At 36.8% G+C, this 20,140-nt stretch overlaps 1 protein-coding gene across 1 annotated transcript in view; it reads right to left on the bottom strand.

Annotated features, from left to right (window-relative positions):
* CERKL (ceramide kinase like) overlaps positions 1 to 20,140 on the bottom strand; it is a 100,122-nt gene that overhangs the window by 42,140 nt on the left and 37,842 nt on the right. Inside the window, exon 2 of the mRNA XM_037130050.2 lies at positions 12,624 to 12,866. Within this exon, the coding sequence (XP_036985945.2) occupies positions 12,624 to 12,866 (243 nt within the window). The remainder of the gene's footprint in view (positions 1 to 12,623; positions 12,867 to 20,140) is intronic.

A 20,140-nucleotide genomic window follows, 5' to 3' on the forward strand; every position in this document is an offset into this window, starting at 1 on the left:
ACTCTAAAATAATCAAACCTGTAAAGAAAAAAATAGTAAAATGCTGGCTACCAGGGGACGGGACATAGGTGGATATGAGTGACAGAAGGGCAGTAAATAAGCCACAGAGATCCAATGCACAGAATATAATTAATACAGACAATACTATTGTACTGTAATGATATAACATGATAAAGATTACCTTAATGGCAACCATAATACAATACACAAAAATATCAAAGTAAAATGATATATACCTTAAATTTTAAAAATATAACCTGTTACATTTATTTTTTTTAAAGAGGAGAAGAGAAAGAGGACCCAGCCTTGCTACCCTAGGGCGCTCATCCTTTCCACCCGTCTGGGTCGGTCGAAGCCAAATCATTCTATTTCTGATAGATTGATTAGTATCTGGGGTGATCCATTTAAAAAGTTTCAAAACCAATTTGTGGAGCTTGAACTTGAAAGTCGTTATGTATTGCAAAATGGAAATCTTCATTTTTGATAGGGGGATGCAGAGTGTCTAAAGAATTCCACTTTCCTTTCGGAAAGAGAACCTCTGGTACAAACGGAGCCCACATCCTGTCCCGCTGCTCTTAGCCTTCCGGCCTGACTGCTCCAACTCCGGGGACCGCGCGAGCCCTGCCCGCTTAGATTTCCGAGGGAACCTCTCCTTCATCCACACTGAGGTTTCAGCACTAGCTGTCTTTCCCAGCTAACCAATTTCAACAGCTTCTCGTGTTCCAGAAATGCTTCAACCTGTGTGGCTCACTGATGACATCCTTCCCAGTGCTGCCCAGACTTTTATTGAAAAACAGACTTGAATGCAGGTACTGTTACAATACAACTAAAGTGTTTTATCATCGTTCCCCCTGCTTAAAACAATTGATGCGTAACTATCTCTGTCCAGCACAATTCCATAGCAAGACAGAGACACCCGGTCTCAAACATTTGTTTAAAAAAATAGACTTGATAATATACTTAGTTCCAAAAACAAAACATAGTCAGTTAAACTTTGTCTTTCAAGAAACCAATACTACTCTTCTAAAAAAATACATTACGGTTTCAAATTTTTCTGTTGGGAAGGAAGTGTAGTACAGTGAAAAAAAGGTAGATTTTTCCGTTAGAAAAGCCTAGTTTTCAAGCTCCTTCCCCCACTTTGTAGCTGCAGGACTAAGGACAAGCCCAGCAGTGTCACAGTTCTGTTTCCTTAGCTGTCCATGGGGATTCAAGTCTTGACACAAAGTGTGTGGTAAAGTTTAAATGAGTTGGTTCATGTGAAAAGTAGCTAGGCAATACCTAATGCCAGACAAGCAATATACTGAGTTCACTCCTCTTACCTTTAGTGAGTTAGCCTGGCAAGTACCCATGCTTCAAAAAAAAAAAGCAAAAACCCACTGAGCCCAAATGAGCTTCCAGTCTAATAAGGTAACATCCGCTAAGCCAAAAATCAGAATGTGAGTGATCGCACGTTCTAAGAGGTATGAGAAGTGCTACCCGCCCGAAAAGAGGGAGTGTCTGCTCTTGCTGTATGGGTCAGATTTGCAGGGGTTCTGCTGGTTACACCCAGCCTTGCTCTGCAAACTGGACTTCAGTGGGCAAACAAGAGTCGAGGAGTGCTCCAAACAGATGGAGGTTCAGAGCTTCGCCTCTTAGCAAGTGGGAAGGCACTGAGCCCAGCACAAACAGACGAGCACAGCCCGCAGAGAGCCCAGGACCTTGGCCATGAGAACAGGCTTCCTGGGGGCCCTTCTTTCTCTTTTCGCTGGGAAGACAACACAAGTGTCTGACTACTAGAAACAGAACACGTACTTTTCAAAATACATAATTTTCCATTTAAGGTAGCTTCCCCAAAAATAAAAATGTAAAAATAGATGTGTTTTTCTTGAATGGTGGTAAATAAGGAGAAAATGCAGTTGATTTCAAAATATCACAATGCTGCAGCACGTAGTCATGGCAAACATCCACCTGCCTATTCAAACAGCAATAAATACATTCACGCAATATTATAATAAAATTCCTTGAGTCACATATATCTAAGTTTGACACAATCTCACTACTATTAACGGTAGTCTAATGAATGCCGGGGGCTTAATAATAATTTGTCACTTAAGATGAAATATTATGTACTTCCTACTTACGCAAACTGTGAGGATGCTGCTTTATTAGTTTTTACTTCATTTTTTTCCTGTGAAAAGTTGTTAAATGACAATCCATTATATGCTCATTTTAGGACTGATCCAATTTTCAAATCTTTCTTATAGGCTGTAAGCATTTGTGTTTTGTGAAATTCTTCTGCTAAAGAGAAAGCCTGGAAATCAGTCACGAACCAGTGTTTTAACGCATGTTTTTAAATTCCTCAACTAATAAAGAAGATTACCTCTGCAATCTTTTCATAGCACATGCCCAATTTATTCTAAGACACTTGTGAAGTCTTAATAATAGTGAGAGTCATGATGAGAATTTTTCTAAGGATTGAGAAATGCACTGTGCTACTAATGCAATCTTACTCTAATGTTAAGGGTGAACTTTAGAACTCAAAGACCCTAGAGTTCTGACTCATAATGTTGGAAAACGAACAGAAGAGAATACTCTTCAAACAAGATGATGTAGCTCTTTTCCAACAAGAAAAGTGTTTGAGTCCTGGCTCGTGTGGCTCAGTTTGTTTGGACTGTGGTCCCATAGACTGACATGTTGCAGGTTCAATATCTGCTCAGAGCACATACCTGGGTTGCTGGTTCAACTCCTAGTCCCGGGATTTAATAGAAAGCAGCCAGTTGATGTTTCTCTCTCATATAGATGTTTCTCTTTCTCTCTCTCCACCACCCCCCATCCTCCTTTCTCTCTCTCTAAGTAATGGAAAAAATGTCCTTACGCAAGGATTTAAAAAACATGTTTGAAGTTCTTTTTCTGGGATAGACTCAAAACTGTAAAGGAAATATACTTAGGGACCGTAGAGGACGCCACTGACCTGGGGGCCAAGAGAACAGGGACCAAGGGCGCCTGCTGCAGATTCTGACACATACAGACGCACACATTCAGGGCTCCTCTACCACATACTAGTTATTTAACCTCAGATTAGCCTATTGGAAGCCTTCATTTTCTCATATATAAACTAGGAGATGATAATGAGAAAAATAGCAATAATAATAAATTTAGTTAATTCCACTATTTGCTAAGTCATGCATTATCTTAATTCTTCAAACCTAGCAAAACACATATTCTTTTTTTATGAGAATGTATTCATGGTTCCTAATGCCAATATTATGAGATTTAATGAGCTAATTTATAAAAATTGCTTACAAAAGTGGCTCATAGTGAATGGTTAATAAATGTTGGCTATTAAGACTTCAATTTTTAAAACAATGACTTCTCTAATTCAGTAAAGGAAATAATGTTAGCTACTTTGTTTAATATCATAAAAACCATTCAACATTTTACTGGTTATATTTAGAGACATCCTTATTTAGCCTTTTGAATATAATCACATAAGATATGACAAAGCACACCTCATTTTTTTTTCTCCAGGGAAGAAATTTAGTTACACAAAATACACAGTCAAAGGAGTTTTACCTAGCAAAAGAATTTGAAATATACCAGAAATAACTTGAGAACCAACCAAATCCTATTCTCCAGATACTCTCAATGACTGAAGCAGGAATATAATTTTCTTCAGTCACTAATTACTTGTTTTTAAGTATAATTATAATGAATTACATGCAAAAATAGATTCCTCCCTTAGGATAAAAATGCTGTAGAAACCTGGGAGAACCGCTTGGGAAGGTGGTCTTCGGTCACTCATCCCAAGTATTAACAGCATTAACAGTTTGTAAAGGGATGATTCTACTTTGCCTTCAGCTAGAAGAGTCATGGGTACCAGTTAGAGCTGATGTTAATAAGAAACTTATAAAGCAACAAGAGAAACCCTTGGCACTCTTGTCAGTTATTGACAGGCTTTTGTGAAGCAGTCCCAGGGAAGAAGTGAAGACATTACAAGACTCAGGAATAGGTGCCGGCCAACATTTAAGAATATTTAACACAATAAGAATATATAATGATCTGCCACCTGTAATTAATCCTGGCAAAGGTAGCTTTGGTAAGTGTGCAGTGCAGAATTTTATGTATGTTCATTAAATCAAACCTGTGTTGTTCAAATCTTTGACATCTGTGGTTCTGGCCCGGGGAACGCCTTAGAAACATTGAAGGGACTTCTCAGGGAAACCCAGGCCTCTGGCCATCCAGACCTATATAACCAAAGCCTCTGAATTTTCAGACTCAAGAACAGCAAGTCCTAAGAAGGATGAATTTTTAAAAACAAAATTCACACACGCATACGTCACAGCACAAATGCTGTTTGTTTTTATTTCATTCTACTCTGATGTTTTCAATTTCTCTTTTTGTTTGATCATTTAAATACACATTTCATATTCTCTGCTTGTTCTATCGCATGAAGTTCTAAGGGATCTACTGCTCAGTTCGTTATGTCTGCAGACTCTTACTCATGGTGATTTTTCACACTGCTGACTGCTAGAATGGAAACATCTCAAAATATAAAACTCCCTAAGTTTAAGATAATTTTTCTATTCTTTGTTAAGCAAATTTTTCATGACAACAATATATTTTCATTTACAAAATTGATGAAATTGGAGATTCGGTTTTTAAAAAATCTTCCTCTTAATATGTTAATGTCTTTTGAAGAGCTAAACAGTGCTATTAATCATTATGAATATAATGAAATAAGTTTAATTTCACTGTTTTCTTCTGAATGTCCAGCTGAGGAAGTTCAAGGAAAAGAAAGAAAACTTCAAAGTAAACTCATTTTTAACTCAAATTCAATCTTTCATTTGATAAAATAAATTTCTATTTGTAAGTTGATTGATATGCAATGTCTTATAAAATTATAGAAAGGAAAATACACTTAAATATATTATTTAATAAGTGACATATTGAAAAGAATAAAATTACACAGACAATCTCTTACACTTCAAAGTCTGTTGGCCACAGTGAACATACACTTCAGTGCCTAGAAAACATCATGAAGTCTCTGTGTGCCTGGAGGTGAACCAAAACAGGCATGACAGGTTAAAATATGCTAATAGGTTATCATCCCACGGCTGACTAAATCAGAGATTTTCAAAAGTTTTTGCTTTGCAAGCCTTGTTGAAACAAAGCCTTACTCAGCACTAGTAAATATTAAGCACATCAGTGAGGAGGGACCCTGACTGGAGAGCGAGTGGCAGGTGTGGGTCCTGCCCAGGGAGGCACGTCCTGCGGGATGGATGGCGGTGACAGCCCACAGAGCCCAGTGGGAAGCCACTGCAGGAGGCAGACGTCACATGATCTGTGTTGGACGCAGAACTTCAAATGGGATTGGGCTTCAGTGTTCCCCAAATGTAAATGAGGTAATACATATTTAATCAGTCTTCATATCGCTATAATGTATCCTGGTGATAAAAACTTATTCAGAAGTGGCATGCGTGATTTTAACGCCCAACTCAACTGGTCATAAAACAAAAGGTCACACATTACTTTTTTGGTGCTTCAAAAGAGAAACTGTCCCTATTTCAGACACAATGTTCTTGTAGAAAACAACTCATCTCTAAGGAGACAAGTGTTGCCAATTGAAGAAGTGCCTAACCAAATGTCTGAAGCCATTATATTTTCAACATACAACAACTGCTCTTTTTAAAAGAATCATTATAATGTTGATTTCCGGTTCATTTTTGCTTATAAGTACATCATGTGGCAGCATGTCCAAGTAAAATATCACATTATTTTGTTCTTCTACTAAGAAAAATATCTTCCTGGTTCATGAGAATGTAATTGTTAATACCACTTAGATTTAAAAAAACCCCAAATATGCTGCACCACGATTTTCTTATATAAGTCAACATAAGTATTAAACAAAATCATGTTTTTAAGAAGTCTGACTTTTGGCTATCAAATTACCATCACATAGGAAACAGATTTGACAACTAGGGGAAACTAGGAAAAATAACTCTTCTCGGGAATAAAAAGCAAGTAATTTTTCCATTTTATTTTTTTATATCTGAAAACTGAGTGAGGCTGTTAAGTAAAAAGAGCAGGCTTCATTACAAGGACAAAATGCATTAAGTAAACATGACATTTTTATTTGCCTATTTATGAAATTAGCAACAGAAATGAAACAAAATGATCAGAAATAACCAAATACATGCTAAAAATACCTTTGTTCACTGTCTCTAGGTAATCATTAAATATTAAAAATAAATTAATGAAGCCCAAAATAACCCCCAAACTCCATGGTCCTGTACTAGAAGGGTTCTTCTATGCCTTCACCATTTCGATTTTCATAGTTAAAGCTATTACCCTCTCTGCTTACTTTTTTAAATCCTCACCTGAGGATATATTTGATTTCAGAAAAAGAGGGAGAAAAACAGGGAGAGAGAAGAAGAGAAACATTGATCAGTTGCCTCCTGTATATTCCCAGACCAGGGATCAAATCCACCACCTAGGTGGGTGCCCTGACCAGGGATGGAACTAAAAACCTTGTGGTGTATGGGACAATGCTCCAACCAACTGAGCCGCCCAGCCAGGTCTTCTCTGCCTATTTTAATATTTGAGTATCCCCCAATAGTCCTTATTTAGTCCTTTGCTTTTCTTTTAATTCTGTACTATTTCGTTGCAAGCTTTCATCTATTCCCATCGCACAGACTCTTCCTCACTTCTTCAGGTTATTCCTGTCCAAATGCCAGTCTGCTAAATGTCTCCAATAAGATACTATAATATATCCCAAACGTGAATGTGCTTTAAAGTACAGACTCTAGTGGCTAGAAGAAAGGTTGGTGCAGGATCCAGAAGAGCTTACAATTCACCATTTCTAGGAAACCCAAATATGCAAAGACTGATCACACCCTAACTGAATAAAATTAACATATCTAATGTACAGGGTAAATGTAAAGATTGCGCCTGTAATCTTTACATTTTCCTACATCTGTATCACACATGTAGGAGAAGCAGAAAAGACTGTGTTAAGTGACTTTCACCACAATCATTATGTATTAGGCTTATCACTAACTACCTATCAGCCTTAATTACACTTTTTTACAGATGTGAATTTTTGAATCAATAATCAATGGGTATGATCCTTACAAGTTTGTTCATATCTTCAGGTGGTCCTTAACACATTTACAATAAAAGTTTCTTTGTCTCCCAGGGCAAAGTGTTTTATCCTGGGTCACATCTCATTCTTGTTGTACTCCCAGCACTTAACCCGGTACCTGATACAAAATGTGTGTTTGATGAATTAACCTATATTGACTACTAGTAAATAAAGTTATGGTGTTATATTGCTAAGAATTTTTAAAATGCTGTGATCAAGTGCATTAAAAATTACAATTTAAAAGGACTAATTTCAAAAAAAAAGAGAAATAATTCTAAGATTCCTTTTTTATATTTACAAACCCACTTTAACTTGGTCAGTCTTTCTCAGTTAGTCTTAAAACTTAAAGTATTTGCAAGTTGACTTCCTTCTAGTACTGCCAATTTGCTCCTTCCTCAAAAATTTATCACATCTTATTTGTTGCTCCAGTTTAAAATATAAATGTGCATGTTTTTAAGTAACTCAATATCCAAATATATAATACTAAAATTACCATTGTCAGACTGACGGAAAACTAGTTGAGTCTTTCCATGTCTTCCTCAGGTTTTTGTTCACAGAGGAGGAAAACAGGGAAAGTTGTACAAGGATGGCAAGAAAATAATTCTATTTACTGATTTAGACAACATTCAAATAAATCAATGCAAAAAAAATTTAATCTCCTGGTCTTGCCATAGCATCAGTTAAAACCAAGTTCTTCAGATTTAAAAGTAGTAATGCCTAATATTCAACTGTGAGTTCCTACCTCCCCCCACCACTGGCCTTGAACTTAAGTTAGGTCTACTTCAAACACAAATTCCTTGGGTGGGGGCCTTTTTACAAACAAATTTGGAAACCAATGGATAATCACCAACTGCCAAACTTGATTCAGTGTAGCACTGAGCCAAGACATGGATGTGAGACAGGAAGGTAATCCACAAACAGACCATACTCCATGGAAACCAGAGCCAGCAGACCAGGAAGAAGTAAGCAATTACCCTCATCCCGGAAAGACTGGGAAAGAAAGACACAGGGCGTGATGCTTGAGCCAATCCTATTTGACTCTCAGATGACAGGCAGTTTAATGAATGCCTGGATTACATGGATTTGAAAGTGAAAGAAAATTGAGGAGAAAAAAATCAAGGAAATGTCAAAAAACAAACATTAATACTGTAACTTTAAAAAGGAAGAGTAGGTATAACATAACATTTGGTGAAGAGCTTTGGAGCCTCCACCACTCACTTGTGTAGGATGAAGGCCACACTGATCTGTTAGTTGGCCCCTCCCACAGGACCTGCTGAGTCCACCAGGAGTGCAGATGGAGCTGTCCTTTATTCAGCCTGTCTTAGATGATTTATGTTAGGTGATTTGTGTTAGAGGATTTCAATCCTGTTTTGTCCCCTTGTTGTCTACATATATGTGCAAAAGAAATGAAGTTAGACCACCTTCTTATACTACACACACAAATAAACTCTAAATGGATTAGAGACTTAAATGTAAAACTAGAAACCATAAGGCTCCTAGGCAGTATCATGGGCAATAAAATCTGGAATGTTTCTCATGACAGTATTTTTTCTTTTACAAGTCCCTGGGCAAAGGAAACAAAAGAAAAAATACACAGCTTTGGCTGGTGTGGCTCAGTGAATTGAGTGCCAGCCTGCAAACCAAAGCATCGCCAGTTCAGTGCCCATTCAGGGCACATGCCTGGGTTGCGGGCCAGGTTCCCGGTTGGGGGCGTGCATGAGGCAACCACACACTGATGTTTCTCTCTCTTTCTCTTTCCCTTCCCCTCCCTCTAAAAATAAGTAAATATAAAAAATAAACAAGTGGGACTACATCAAACTAAAAAGGTTTTGCACAGCAATAAACAAAATCCTAACAAAATATTAAGACAACCCACAGAATGGGAGAACATATTCACTGATACATCTGATAAGGGGTGAATATCCAAAATGTATAAAGAACTTCTAAACTCAACACCAAAGAAACAATCCAATTTAAAAATGGGCAAAGGAACTGAAGAGACACTTCTCCAAAGAAGACATACCGATGGCCAGCAGACATACAAAGAAGTTCTCAACATCACTAATCATCAGAAAATTGCAAATCAAAACCACAATGAGATACCATCTCACACCGGTCAGAATGGATTACTAATAAATCAATAAACAAGGGTTGGTGAGGAAGTGGAGAAAAGGGAACCCTCATGTACTGTTGGTGAGGATGTAGACTAGTTCAACTACTAAGAAAAACAATATAGTTTCCCCCAAAATTTTAAAATGAAACTGTCTTATGACCTAGCAACTCTACTTGTAAGAATATATCCGAAGAAACACTAACCCAAAAGAATATAAGCACCCCCATGTTCGCTGCAGCATTATTTACAAAGCCAAGATATGGAAGCAACCCAAGTGCCTACCAATAGGCAAGCAGATCAACCATCTCTCTTTTAATTAATAAACCACTCTACACTCCAGAATCATGCCAAGGAATATGACTCCATTTACTACTGCCTTCAACGCTTAAAATGAAAAACACAAAAAGCAACATTCCCAAAACTGAGAGCCTAAAAGATATAATTCACCTACCTGTTCACCCTAGACCAAGCCAAAATATATAACCAGAGACATTGAAATTAAGAACAATCTAACAATAGCCAGAGGGGGGGAGGGGACAAAGGGGGGAAGGGTACTACAAAGGACACTGAGGACAAAACCAAGGGGGAGGGTGGAAGCAAGGGAGGGAGGTGGGTTTGGATGGGGTGGGGAGAAAATACAGACAACTGTAATTGAACAATACAATAATTTTTTAAAAAGAAAATGTTCATTAAGCTGAAAAAAATTTGAACAGTTTATTCTGACAGGTCCCTCTACTCCTATAAAATTGCATTTACTAAATTAAACTCTGCTGATAGGTCCTCTGCTTTCTCAATATTGGCTTTCTGGGTGAGATATATTGAGGAAGTTGCCTCTCACATCACCCCACCAGCCCTTCATAAGCCCCGTGGGAAAAGATACCCTCAGACCTTCAGTGCAAGGAAGAGGCTTGCCTGTCATAATAAAGTGGCCCATTCCTATTTTATAGACCATGGAAGTCTCATAAGTAACTGGCAATGTTAGGAAATTTTATTCACTTGATCTTATTAATTTTTCATTTTTATTTCAGCTTTAAAAAAATCTCTCTGGACATGAAATAACACTACAAAAGACCTTATGTTAAAGTGGAATGCTTTAAGTTAAACATGCAGGGTGGGGAAATGTAGATTTACAGGTGCTCATATGGAAAATAATAATAATAATAAATAACACAAAAATAAACTTTTGTGTGCTCACAGCTGCAAACCTACTTTCACCCAACACTATATACATACAAGGTCTGTCCAGAAAAAGTCCAGGTATTGTTAATATAATGAGAACTACATACATGACATAGATGTAACCTGGCAGCCAGGAGAGTGGACTGGTACGCACGTGTGTGAACAATGATGACTACTGCACTAGTCAGTGGGGGGGGGTGCTAGACACCATTGATCAGCATGTGTACTGTGTGGTTTTCACATCAAAATGACTGAAAGAGGACAGCAACAAATCTGCATAAAATTTTGCTTTAACCTTGTACATTCCTCCACAGAAATGATTTGGATGATTCAGAAGGCTGCAGCTATGGACAACTGGTGATTGGCAGCTTCATCAAGACAATGCCCGCTCATACATCATGTCTTGTGCACAGTTTTTTGATAAAACATCAAAATCACCCAGGTACCTCAGCACCCTTGCAGCCCAGACCTGGTGCCCTGCAACTTCTGGCTTTTTCCAAAACTAAAATCACCTTTGAAAGGGAAGAAATTTCAGACCATCTGTGAAATTCAGGAAAATATGATGGAGCAGCTGATGGTGATTGAATGAACTGTGGGAGGTCCCAAAGTGCCTACTTTGAAGGGGACTGAGGTGTCATTGCCCTGTGTAGAATGTTTCTTATATCTCTTATCTTCTTTAATAAATGTCTCTATTTTTCATAGTATATGGCTGGATACTTTCTGGACAGATCTTGTATATATTCTCTGTTTTCCAAGAGATAAACTAAACTATGGCCCTTGTGGTGGTTTCCTGCTTTCTTGAAAGAATCAGGTCTCCTTGAAGGTCCCAAAGTGGCTAATAAGGAAGGATGGAGGTCACATTGTAACAGGGTCATCTTGCTTTACTATGTCAGGTCAGCTGATCTTTTATCAGTGAACCCTTATCAGTGGGCTGCCCTTGACTAACCTGGATTCTCAGTCTTCCCTTTTTTTTTTCAGTTACACTTGACACTGAATATTACTTTATATTAGTTGCAGCTGTACAGCAGAGTGGTTAGGCATTTTTATAATTTTGAAGTGATCCCCCTGGTAAGTCTAGTACCACTACTGGGCACCGCACCCAGTCCTCCTGATTAAGGATGCCTGGCCTGAAACCGTGTAACGTCACCACAGGCTTGCTCTGTCTGGCACCCATCTCTGTCCACTGTCATCATACTCCAAAGTGCACCGCCAGCTACACCAGCTGCCCCTACCCTGATCAATCTGGCAAACGGGGAAAATGAGCTAAAAAGAAAGCAAGATGCACAAATCTACGAGAAAAAGTCAATCCTAAAACTCAGTTTGGTTATTTAACAAGATACTTTCTAAACATTTGAGTTACATTTTGTTTTCATGCATTATATTTAGGACACAAAATATAAATAACACAAATTTTCAGATACACTGAAGTCATTCAGAGATAATATTCTAGTAAATACGTTCTCTTTTCTCTGGATATTTAACTTCAGAAAAATCTACCCTGAAATCAACTACTTAAATATTCACTTCAAAAAACTTATTCTGGGTGGCAGAAAAAAGCCCCCCAGCTCACACATACACTTGCCATCAAAGCGTCAGTAAAGAAAAATAAATTCTAGTGTAAGCTCAACAGATGTTAATAGAAAAATAAGTATGCTTTCAAAAACAACTTTCAGCTGAACGAAAATATTTAAGAACCGTGTTATTTCAGATTATCACATCTTCTTCATAGAAGTGGTCTTCAGAATTTCCTTCATAACTTATTCTATGAGGCCAACCTTACTTGACACCAAAGACAAATGAAGATACTATAAGAAAAAGAAAACTACAGACCAATCTCTTTTGAATAATGATGTAAAAATCTTCAACAAAACACCAGCAAGTCAAATTCAATAACACATTAAAATAATTATACACTGTGACCAAGTAGGATTTATTCCTATATCGCAAGGATGGTTCAACATCTAAAAATCAATGTAATACACATTAACAGAATGAAGGGGGAAATGCCATAGGATTTCAATCTATGTAGAAAAAGTATGTGACAGAATGCAAATTCCTCTCATGAGTAAAACACTCAACCAACTAGGATTAGAAGGAAACTACATCAACATCATCAAGAGTTTCTGTCTTATAAATACAAAATCATGTTTAGATTAATAAACCACATTAAGGAAACTAGACTCATTAAAAATTCCCATAAGGGGTACTTACCTGCCAAAATTTTCTTGAACTGTCTAAACCATATGTCACAATGGTCTTCACTTAAATTAATAAGATCCAGTGTAGAATTCTTTAATTTATTTTGTTCCTTTTTCAAACAGATGAAGAGTGTGATACCCAATAAAGTACCATTTCCCTGCTGGTTTGCAAAGCAACGTCGTTTCAGTTTGACAGAGAATATGTCCTTGAGTTCAACAAATTCTTCTTTACATGACAAGTCATACTTGGAATCACCTGGAAAAAAATTAAATGTTCCAATCAAAACCACTCTGTCCATATCTTCTATGTATAAATAATAGTAAAAACCCCATCTTTTTCACTTGTAATTTTATTGATTGTATCAGTCCCTTTAGGAGATGGAGAGGGAAGAAAAGTCGAGTCTCTTTTCCCAAGAATAAAAAATAGAAAAATGGACGGGAGTCTCTGCCACACAAGGACTAAGACATTCAGAACCTGAGGATATTCAGTGTATGTAGGATTCTAAGAACATAAACCAACATTTCAGGAGTAATAAATGAGTATCACACAAGAAGCTCCTTGCTACTAATATGGACAGGATAAAGTAATGGAAAGAATACAGTTCACCAACAGAACTGAGTTTAGGACAGGTTGCTGAAGGCACCGTTTACTGGTGTCCAACCTGGGACCCACAGGCCACATGCGGCCCAGGATGGCTATGAATGCGGCCCAACACAAAATTGTAAATTTACTTAAAACATTATGAAATTGTTTTTGTGATTATGTGTCGCAAGGTATTTAATATGTGGCCCAAGACAACTCTTTTCTTCCGGTATGGCCCAGAGATGCCCAAAAGGTTGGACAACCCTGAAAGGAAAGAACACATACATTCTAGGTAAAGTAACACATATGTAAAAGGAAGCAGAATAAGATTATTGCAATTATAAAATGAATCCCTGCCAATCTAAAAAGATCCACTTGAATGTTACCACAATCAGACTTTATTTTATAGTGGCATGAAATGTTGTTTAACCACAAATTAGAAAATAATTATTGTTAGTAAAGGACCATTGCGATGGACTCTCAAAGTAGGAATGTTGTTATGATCTTGCAAAAGTACTTCGAAAACTTCTACTCCAGCCAACATGGAGTCTCAGGGACTGGTTTTACCTTCTGTCAGAAACAACTTCAAATGCACAGTTATATGAACCTTCAGTTTTCTGATGTCAGACATGCGGTGGCACAGGACAGTGACTGCTGAGAAATGGGTGGCGGAGGAGCCACAGGATTGCGTCACATTTCTAGGCCACAGTGGGGGACCTGTCGGAGAGCTTGCCACTGTCCCTGAGTTGAGGAGGAGTCCGGAGTCCAGGAAAGCCGAGATGACTAGAGTTCACTGGGCAAATTGCTGGAGAGGAGAGAGCCATGCAGGGAGAGGACTGTGTCAACCTGCAGAGGTCGCCCTTGAAACTAATGCCAGTCAAGTCCTAGAGACCCCAAAATAGAAGACGCACGCAAAAGCCAACTGATTAGAAATATTTGCAACATATGACAGTTAAGTAATCTATTTAATCAAGGAAAGAAACATATTGGTGGCAAAAGTACATAAAAGGCCCAAGATGGGCATTTTACAAAAGAAGAAATGCAAATTGACCAATGAACATATGAGAAAGTTCAATCTAATTAGTAATCAAAGAAATGTAAATCAACACAACAAGATACCATTTGTTGCCTTTTAAATTGGCACAAGATCAAAACTAATGCTCAATGCTGGCGTGGGGAAAGAAAGCCAGTCCCAGCGCTGGGGGGAATATATAAATGGTAACTGCTGGAGAACAAGTTGGTTGGAAATATGAATCAAAAGATTTCAAAATGTTAATTGCAGCAGTATTTATAATAGCAAAACGATTTGAAGCAATATTCATGTTCTTCAACAGGAAGATGGTTGAGTCAGTCTTTCACAGCTCACAAAGGAACAAGTCAGATGTGTGCTCTGATTGGGAAAGGTATTCATGTTAAAGGTATAAATGAGTGGAATGAAAGCAGGTACAAAGTAACCTGAGGAATTTGACCTCACTTCCATTATAAGAAAAAAAAACAGTGAAAAACACACAATAAACTTAACACTGGTTACCTATTAAAAGAGAGATACTTATTGGGGTGACAGTGGATGGTATAGCTCAGTGGATTGAGCGTGGGCCTGTGAACCAAAGGATCACAGTTCGATTCCCAGTGAGGGCACATGCCTGGGTTGCAGGCCAGTTCCCAGCAAGGGACCAACGAGAGGCAACCATACATTGATATTTCTCTCCCTCTCTCCTTCCCTTCCCCTCTAAAGATAAATAAATAAAATCTTTAAAAGAGAGAGAGAGATGTAGTAGGGAATATAAGATTAATATTTTCTTATAAACTTCCATAATTTCCCTCTCTGTAATCAGCATTATATTTTATACTTTTTACAAATATAGAAAAGGAAAAATGCTTTAAATGTGCATATTTTTGATCCAGCAATTTACTTCCAGGAATTTATCCTAAGGAAATAACATGCACAGTTTAGCTAAAAGAATGCTTACCCAAGCAGCATGTGGGTGAAACTTGGAAACGACCTAAATGTGCAATAATGGACTATTGGTTCTGTAAAATAAAAGATATTCATACAACTGAATGCTATTCAGCCATTAAAATGTGGAAGTCTCACGAGAAAAGTGTCTAAAATAGTTTTGCACATTTCCATTACTGTTTTGTATATATTTACTGAATACATAATGTATGTGTAATATGTTTTCATAGGCACATATATATCTGTATGAATATGCATATGAAAACTTGGATAGTGAGATGGTGATTCAGCTTGTGTATGTGAATTTTACATTTTTCTACAATGAATTTTTCCTGTCATTAGTTGAAAAAGATTGTTTTCATTGTTCATCCTCAAATAGTTCCTGATCATATTACTTGTTTTAATTTTTAAAATTCCATTCCCTACAAAGTAAGAGAGGCTAATATTTAATGAGCATATGCTACATGCTAGACGTTGCCTTAAGCACTTTGCCTGTACTATCTCATTCGATCCTCACAACAACCCTCTGTAGTAGATGAATTTTCCTGAAAGAGAAGACACTCAGGACAGAGTCTAAGGAACTTGTCCATCACCATACACCTGGTAAGAGGCAGATGCGAGATTTAAATCCAAGCGCTTTGGCTGGTCTTTAAAAGTTGTTACCAATGTTGAGTGGAAAGTATGGACCTTCAAGTAAACTTACACTCTCATCTAAACCTCTGGCTCTGATTTAAACCTAGTTAAACCTAAAAGAGTTGGCCAACTACTGTCTGCCTCTGAGTAGTTCTTAGGGAAACAGCAAAACCACCAATGTGTTAACTGATGCAGTATTTCCTCAGAAACTGAGGTGACCCTCTAGGAAACTGAAGGTTAGATTGCAGGACAACAATTCGCTGAATGCAGGGAGGGTGGAGGAATGTAAAGCAGGGGATAAGTAGTGATGGAAGGAGACTTAAGTTGGGGGTGGTAACACACAATACAGTGCTTAGATGATGTTGTAGAACTGTGCACCTAAAACCTGTATAACTTTGTTAACCAGTGTCACCCCAATAAATTCAATGAAAAGGGAAAAAATAACATAAAAAGACAAAAAAATCATAGCAACCAGGAGCTTGCAGAAGTAATTTTGAAAATCTCCAAAACTCCCTGAGAGCTGTTTCCTGCTTTCCCTGCTCAGGTTTCTAATTTCTTTCCTTATTTGCCCACAAATTCAAATTTGAGGTTTTCACATAAATGATCTCTTTGCCAATGTGACAAGAAGAGACTAAGAGTTAGAAGTACAGATTTAGAATAGCATTTTGCTTTTATTTGAAAGAAAAATAAAGATAATAGGTTTTTTACAAATTTCTAACTATAGGCAAATTGCTCTTCAGGACTTTTTTCTCAGTAGCTATATAAATCTATCAGGTGCCGATGTCCTGCATAGAAATTCTGATCTGCTATTTATTTCTGCAATGTTAATCATTTCCATGACATGAGTAAATCTGCCCAGTTATCTCTAATCACAGGATTCACTTGGTTTTCAATATAATTACTTTGTAACATAAGTAAAAATTTATATTAGTTTTACAAAATATTGCTTTCTTATTTTGAAATACAGTCTACAGGACTATAGTCCATGAATATACTCTACAGGAATAAAACTTGTTAGAATTCGGTGAACCTGAATTTAAAATGTTTTAAAGGCATGGAACTGTCCACCTACTGTTTAATCACTTATTAGATTAGGTGGTGTTTTCTAGCCTTTGTTTTGTTTTTGAAGTTCTTAAGATATAAGCAGCGGACCGGCTGGCTCCGTGCAGCAGCAGGACCTGGGTTTCCTTGACTTGAAAGAGAACTAAGGCCAAAGGTCCTCAGGTTTCTAGTCCTGCAGCCCTCAGGCTCACTGCTAGTGAAGTTGAAGGTTCTGCAAATCATCTGAGAGGATAAACTGAAAATCTAGGAAGGTCATTGTTTCTCCTCCACCTCCAAGCCAAAACACTCTTTGGGACACACTTAGAATACACAAACACTTACCGGGAAACAGATAAGGGGGGGGAGGAGGAAACCACATTCAGAGAGAAGGCTTTTGTTTTGGGTGAATAAAAACTGAGCACTTACCTACCTTCCCCGCTCTGTAGCAGCAACTCAAAGAATGACCGGTTCACTTTATTCTCCACGTGAATCAGAAAAGTACTGCTTTTTATTTGTCAACTATTTTAGTTATAAATTTGTAAATGCTAACAAAAATTTAGGTCTTATATTTCTGCTTAATTCTTCATCCATGCGATAGCTGCTTTGATCTCTGAGTTGGCCACCTGTTATAGTACAACCAGTTTCTGCCACAAATAAAAGCAAATGTTTCTATGATTGTATGCAAAAGCCACTTTTCCATGTACAATCTAACACATGCAGACAGTATGTGAAAAGAGAAGCTAAAAAATAAAGAACATACTTCAGGGCATGTATTTTAAACATAACTTTGATTTTATCTTAATGTAAAATATACCTTTCTTGGTGATAACTATGAAATAAAACTACCCAGAAATTGATAGTTGATAACAGATAAAAATACAGAAATCATCTACAGATGCTTTTTTTAAAGATCATGAGAATGAAAAACTTACAGGTGATATCTAATTTTGCATTGTGGCATGTGGTTTATTATTTGAAATCTATTGGTTCATCAGTATCGTATTGGCTATAGCTGGCTGTTTCGGAACATTAACTGCCCTCTCACATTACTTGCAGAGATACTGGGACCATCTGTTCTTGCAGGGGATTTAAGTATACGTCTATTGGATACCATGCTATTTATTTAATTCAGCACCCACTTCCTATTGTATTTTCTTGAGGGAAAAAGTCAATTTAATTACGGAGAATAAAGATAACCTTGCCTGGCAGGTTACCCAGTCACCATGAGAGCAAAGCAGAACCTGCTTAAAGTAGGTTACAGTGGTTAACAAGAACAGTAAAACCAACAACAGTTAAGAATATTTAGCAGAGGTTTCACAAAAACGGAACGGTGAATGGAACTTTTAAAATATTACTGTAAGCCTAGGGCTTGTCTGAATCAATCTTGGCACATCTGTCTGATGCAGACCGTAAACAGGATTAGTGCAGGATTTATCTGCTTGGCGCTAATTGTGCTCACAGTTTCTGCACATGTCCAGTCTTTAAAACGCTGCCTGAAAAACAAGCCTGCCTGGTAGAGGACTCCTGCAACATAGTGTATACACACATTTACGGTATATTAGATGGTTAAGCAATGTGATGCTTAACAATTTTTTTTGGCTCTTCAGAATTACTTATCTAATCCCCTAATTAAAAATACAAAATTCTATTTGAATACACCACATACTGAGATAAATCTGTGAAGCAAGGGACCAATAAATTTGAATACACTTTAATTGTAAGAAGAAAACACAATTTAATTGTTAATAATCAGGTTAAACTAGGGTTTAAACAAACAGGGCTGCTTCTGTAGTGTACTGGCAAACTATCACAATGCATTATTATCCTCAAAAATTATGACACAGAATTTGTTCGCAGAAAAGTTGAAGATCTCAAATACATACACATATCAAAAGTGACAATAGCATTTTTATCTAGTAAAAGAATTAGAGGAAATTTTAAGCTTATCATTTACAGAAAGAGATAGAGAGACAGAGAGAAATTGCTACTCTAATACCCAAAAAGCTATTTCTATAATATCAAATAAAAATTAATGTTCAAGTCCTGCCTGTAATTTTTCTACAAAGTCATGAGTAAATAGCTTACATACTTCTCTGAGGAATCTAAGCACTTAAAGATATATAAGTATTTTTCCATGAAGTCCATAATGAGCTAATCAATCAAAACTGTAAATATTATCCTTTGGGTTGAAGATTTGAAATACAGACAATAAACATGTAATTCTGTATTGAAACCAACACTTAATAACTACCACGCAAAGTGATGTTAACAATTTTAAATTATATAGTCTATATTTAATCATACTACCACATAGAGTTAATTTTTAAAAACAACAGTATAATTAAAAATTATATACTGACTTCCAATCACGGACAATCTTCTATTCTAAAGCTTTTTCCTTGATCTATAATTTATGTTCCAAATATCTCAGTGAGACTTTAGAAATTAGATTCCCCCAAAATCTCTATTAATAGAAAGTATGTCTGTACTTATACTGTTGTTTTATAACAACAAATAATCAGGAGAAACTGGCAAATTAAGTCAATCATTTAAATACGTAAACCAGAACACCTTCAGCAGCAATTCTCAATGTGTAGTCAGAGTGTATGCAGGATCGATATAATTTCTATTATAACACTAAAGATGTTATTTAACTTTTTCGCTATGTTCACATTTACACTAACAAAGGTGATGGTGGTCAAAACTCCTGGCGTCAGCTTGAATTAAGGCAGTGACATCAAATTTTACTAATAATTTTTGCCTTTACCACATCAAATTCACAGGAAAAAAAGGAAAAAAATAGTTTCACTTAACTGTTCTTGATGAAGCAAAACATTTTAATTTTTTTTAATTAAAAAAATCTCTAGCTCTGAGTATATTTCTTTTCAATATTGTGATAAAGTTGAAATATTCATAAAGGACTAATGCTACACATGAAAGTAACGGTTCTCTCCAAGAAAAGCATGTACACCACTTTAGCTGCAGCTGAACTAGCTAGTTTTTAGGGAAGACCATTTTTTATCTGAGAGAGATTGACTAACAGACTATGGCATTCAGACTGAGCGTTTGGCAAACATTTTCTGGAAAATGAGAGAAGTGAGCCAGTCACTCAAGAAAAACAACTGAGAATGCTTGTTGCCAATGATAAAATTCGAGCTTTTGAGCAAAAATTAAAACATTTAAAAAATTTGTATCTGCTACAATGAACTTGACAGATTCCCAACACTTAAAGAACTTTCTGATGACAGCGGCAGGGATATAAATGTATTTGATATTTTTAAAATATTGTCTAATAAAATGTATCAACATTTGAAAG

Source organism: Artibeus jamaicensis, unplaced genomic scaffold, assembly GCF_021234435.1.
Source record: "Artibeus jamaicensis isolate MK-2021 breed Jamaican fruit bat unplaced genomic scaffold, CSHL_Jam_final contig_391, whole genome shotgun sequence".
In the NCBI taxonomy this organism is placed as follows: Eukaryota; Metazoa; Chordata; class Mammalia; order Chiroptera; family Phyllostomidae; genus Artibeus; species Artibeus jamaicensis.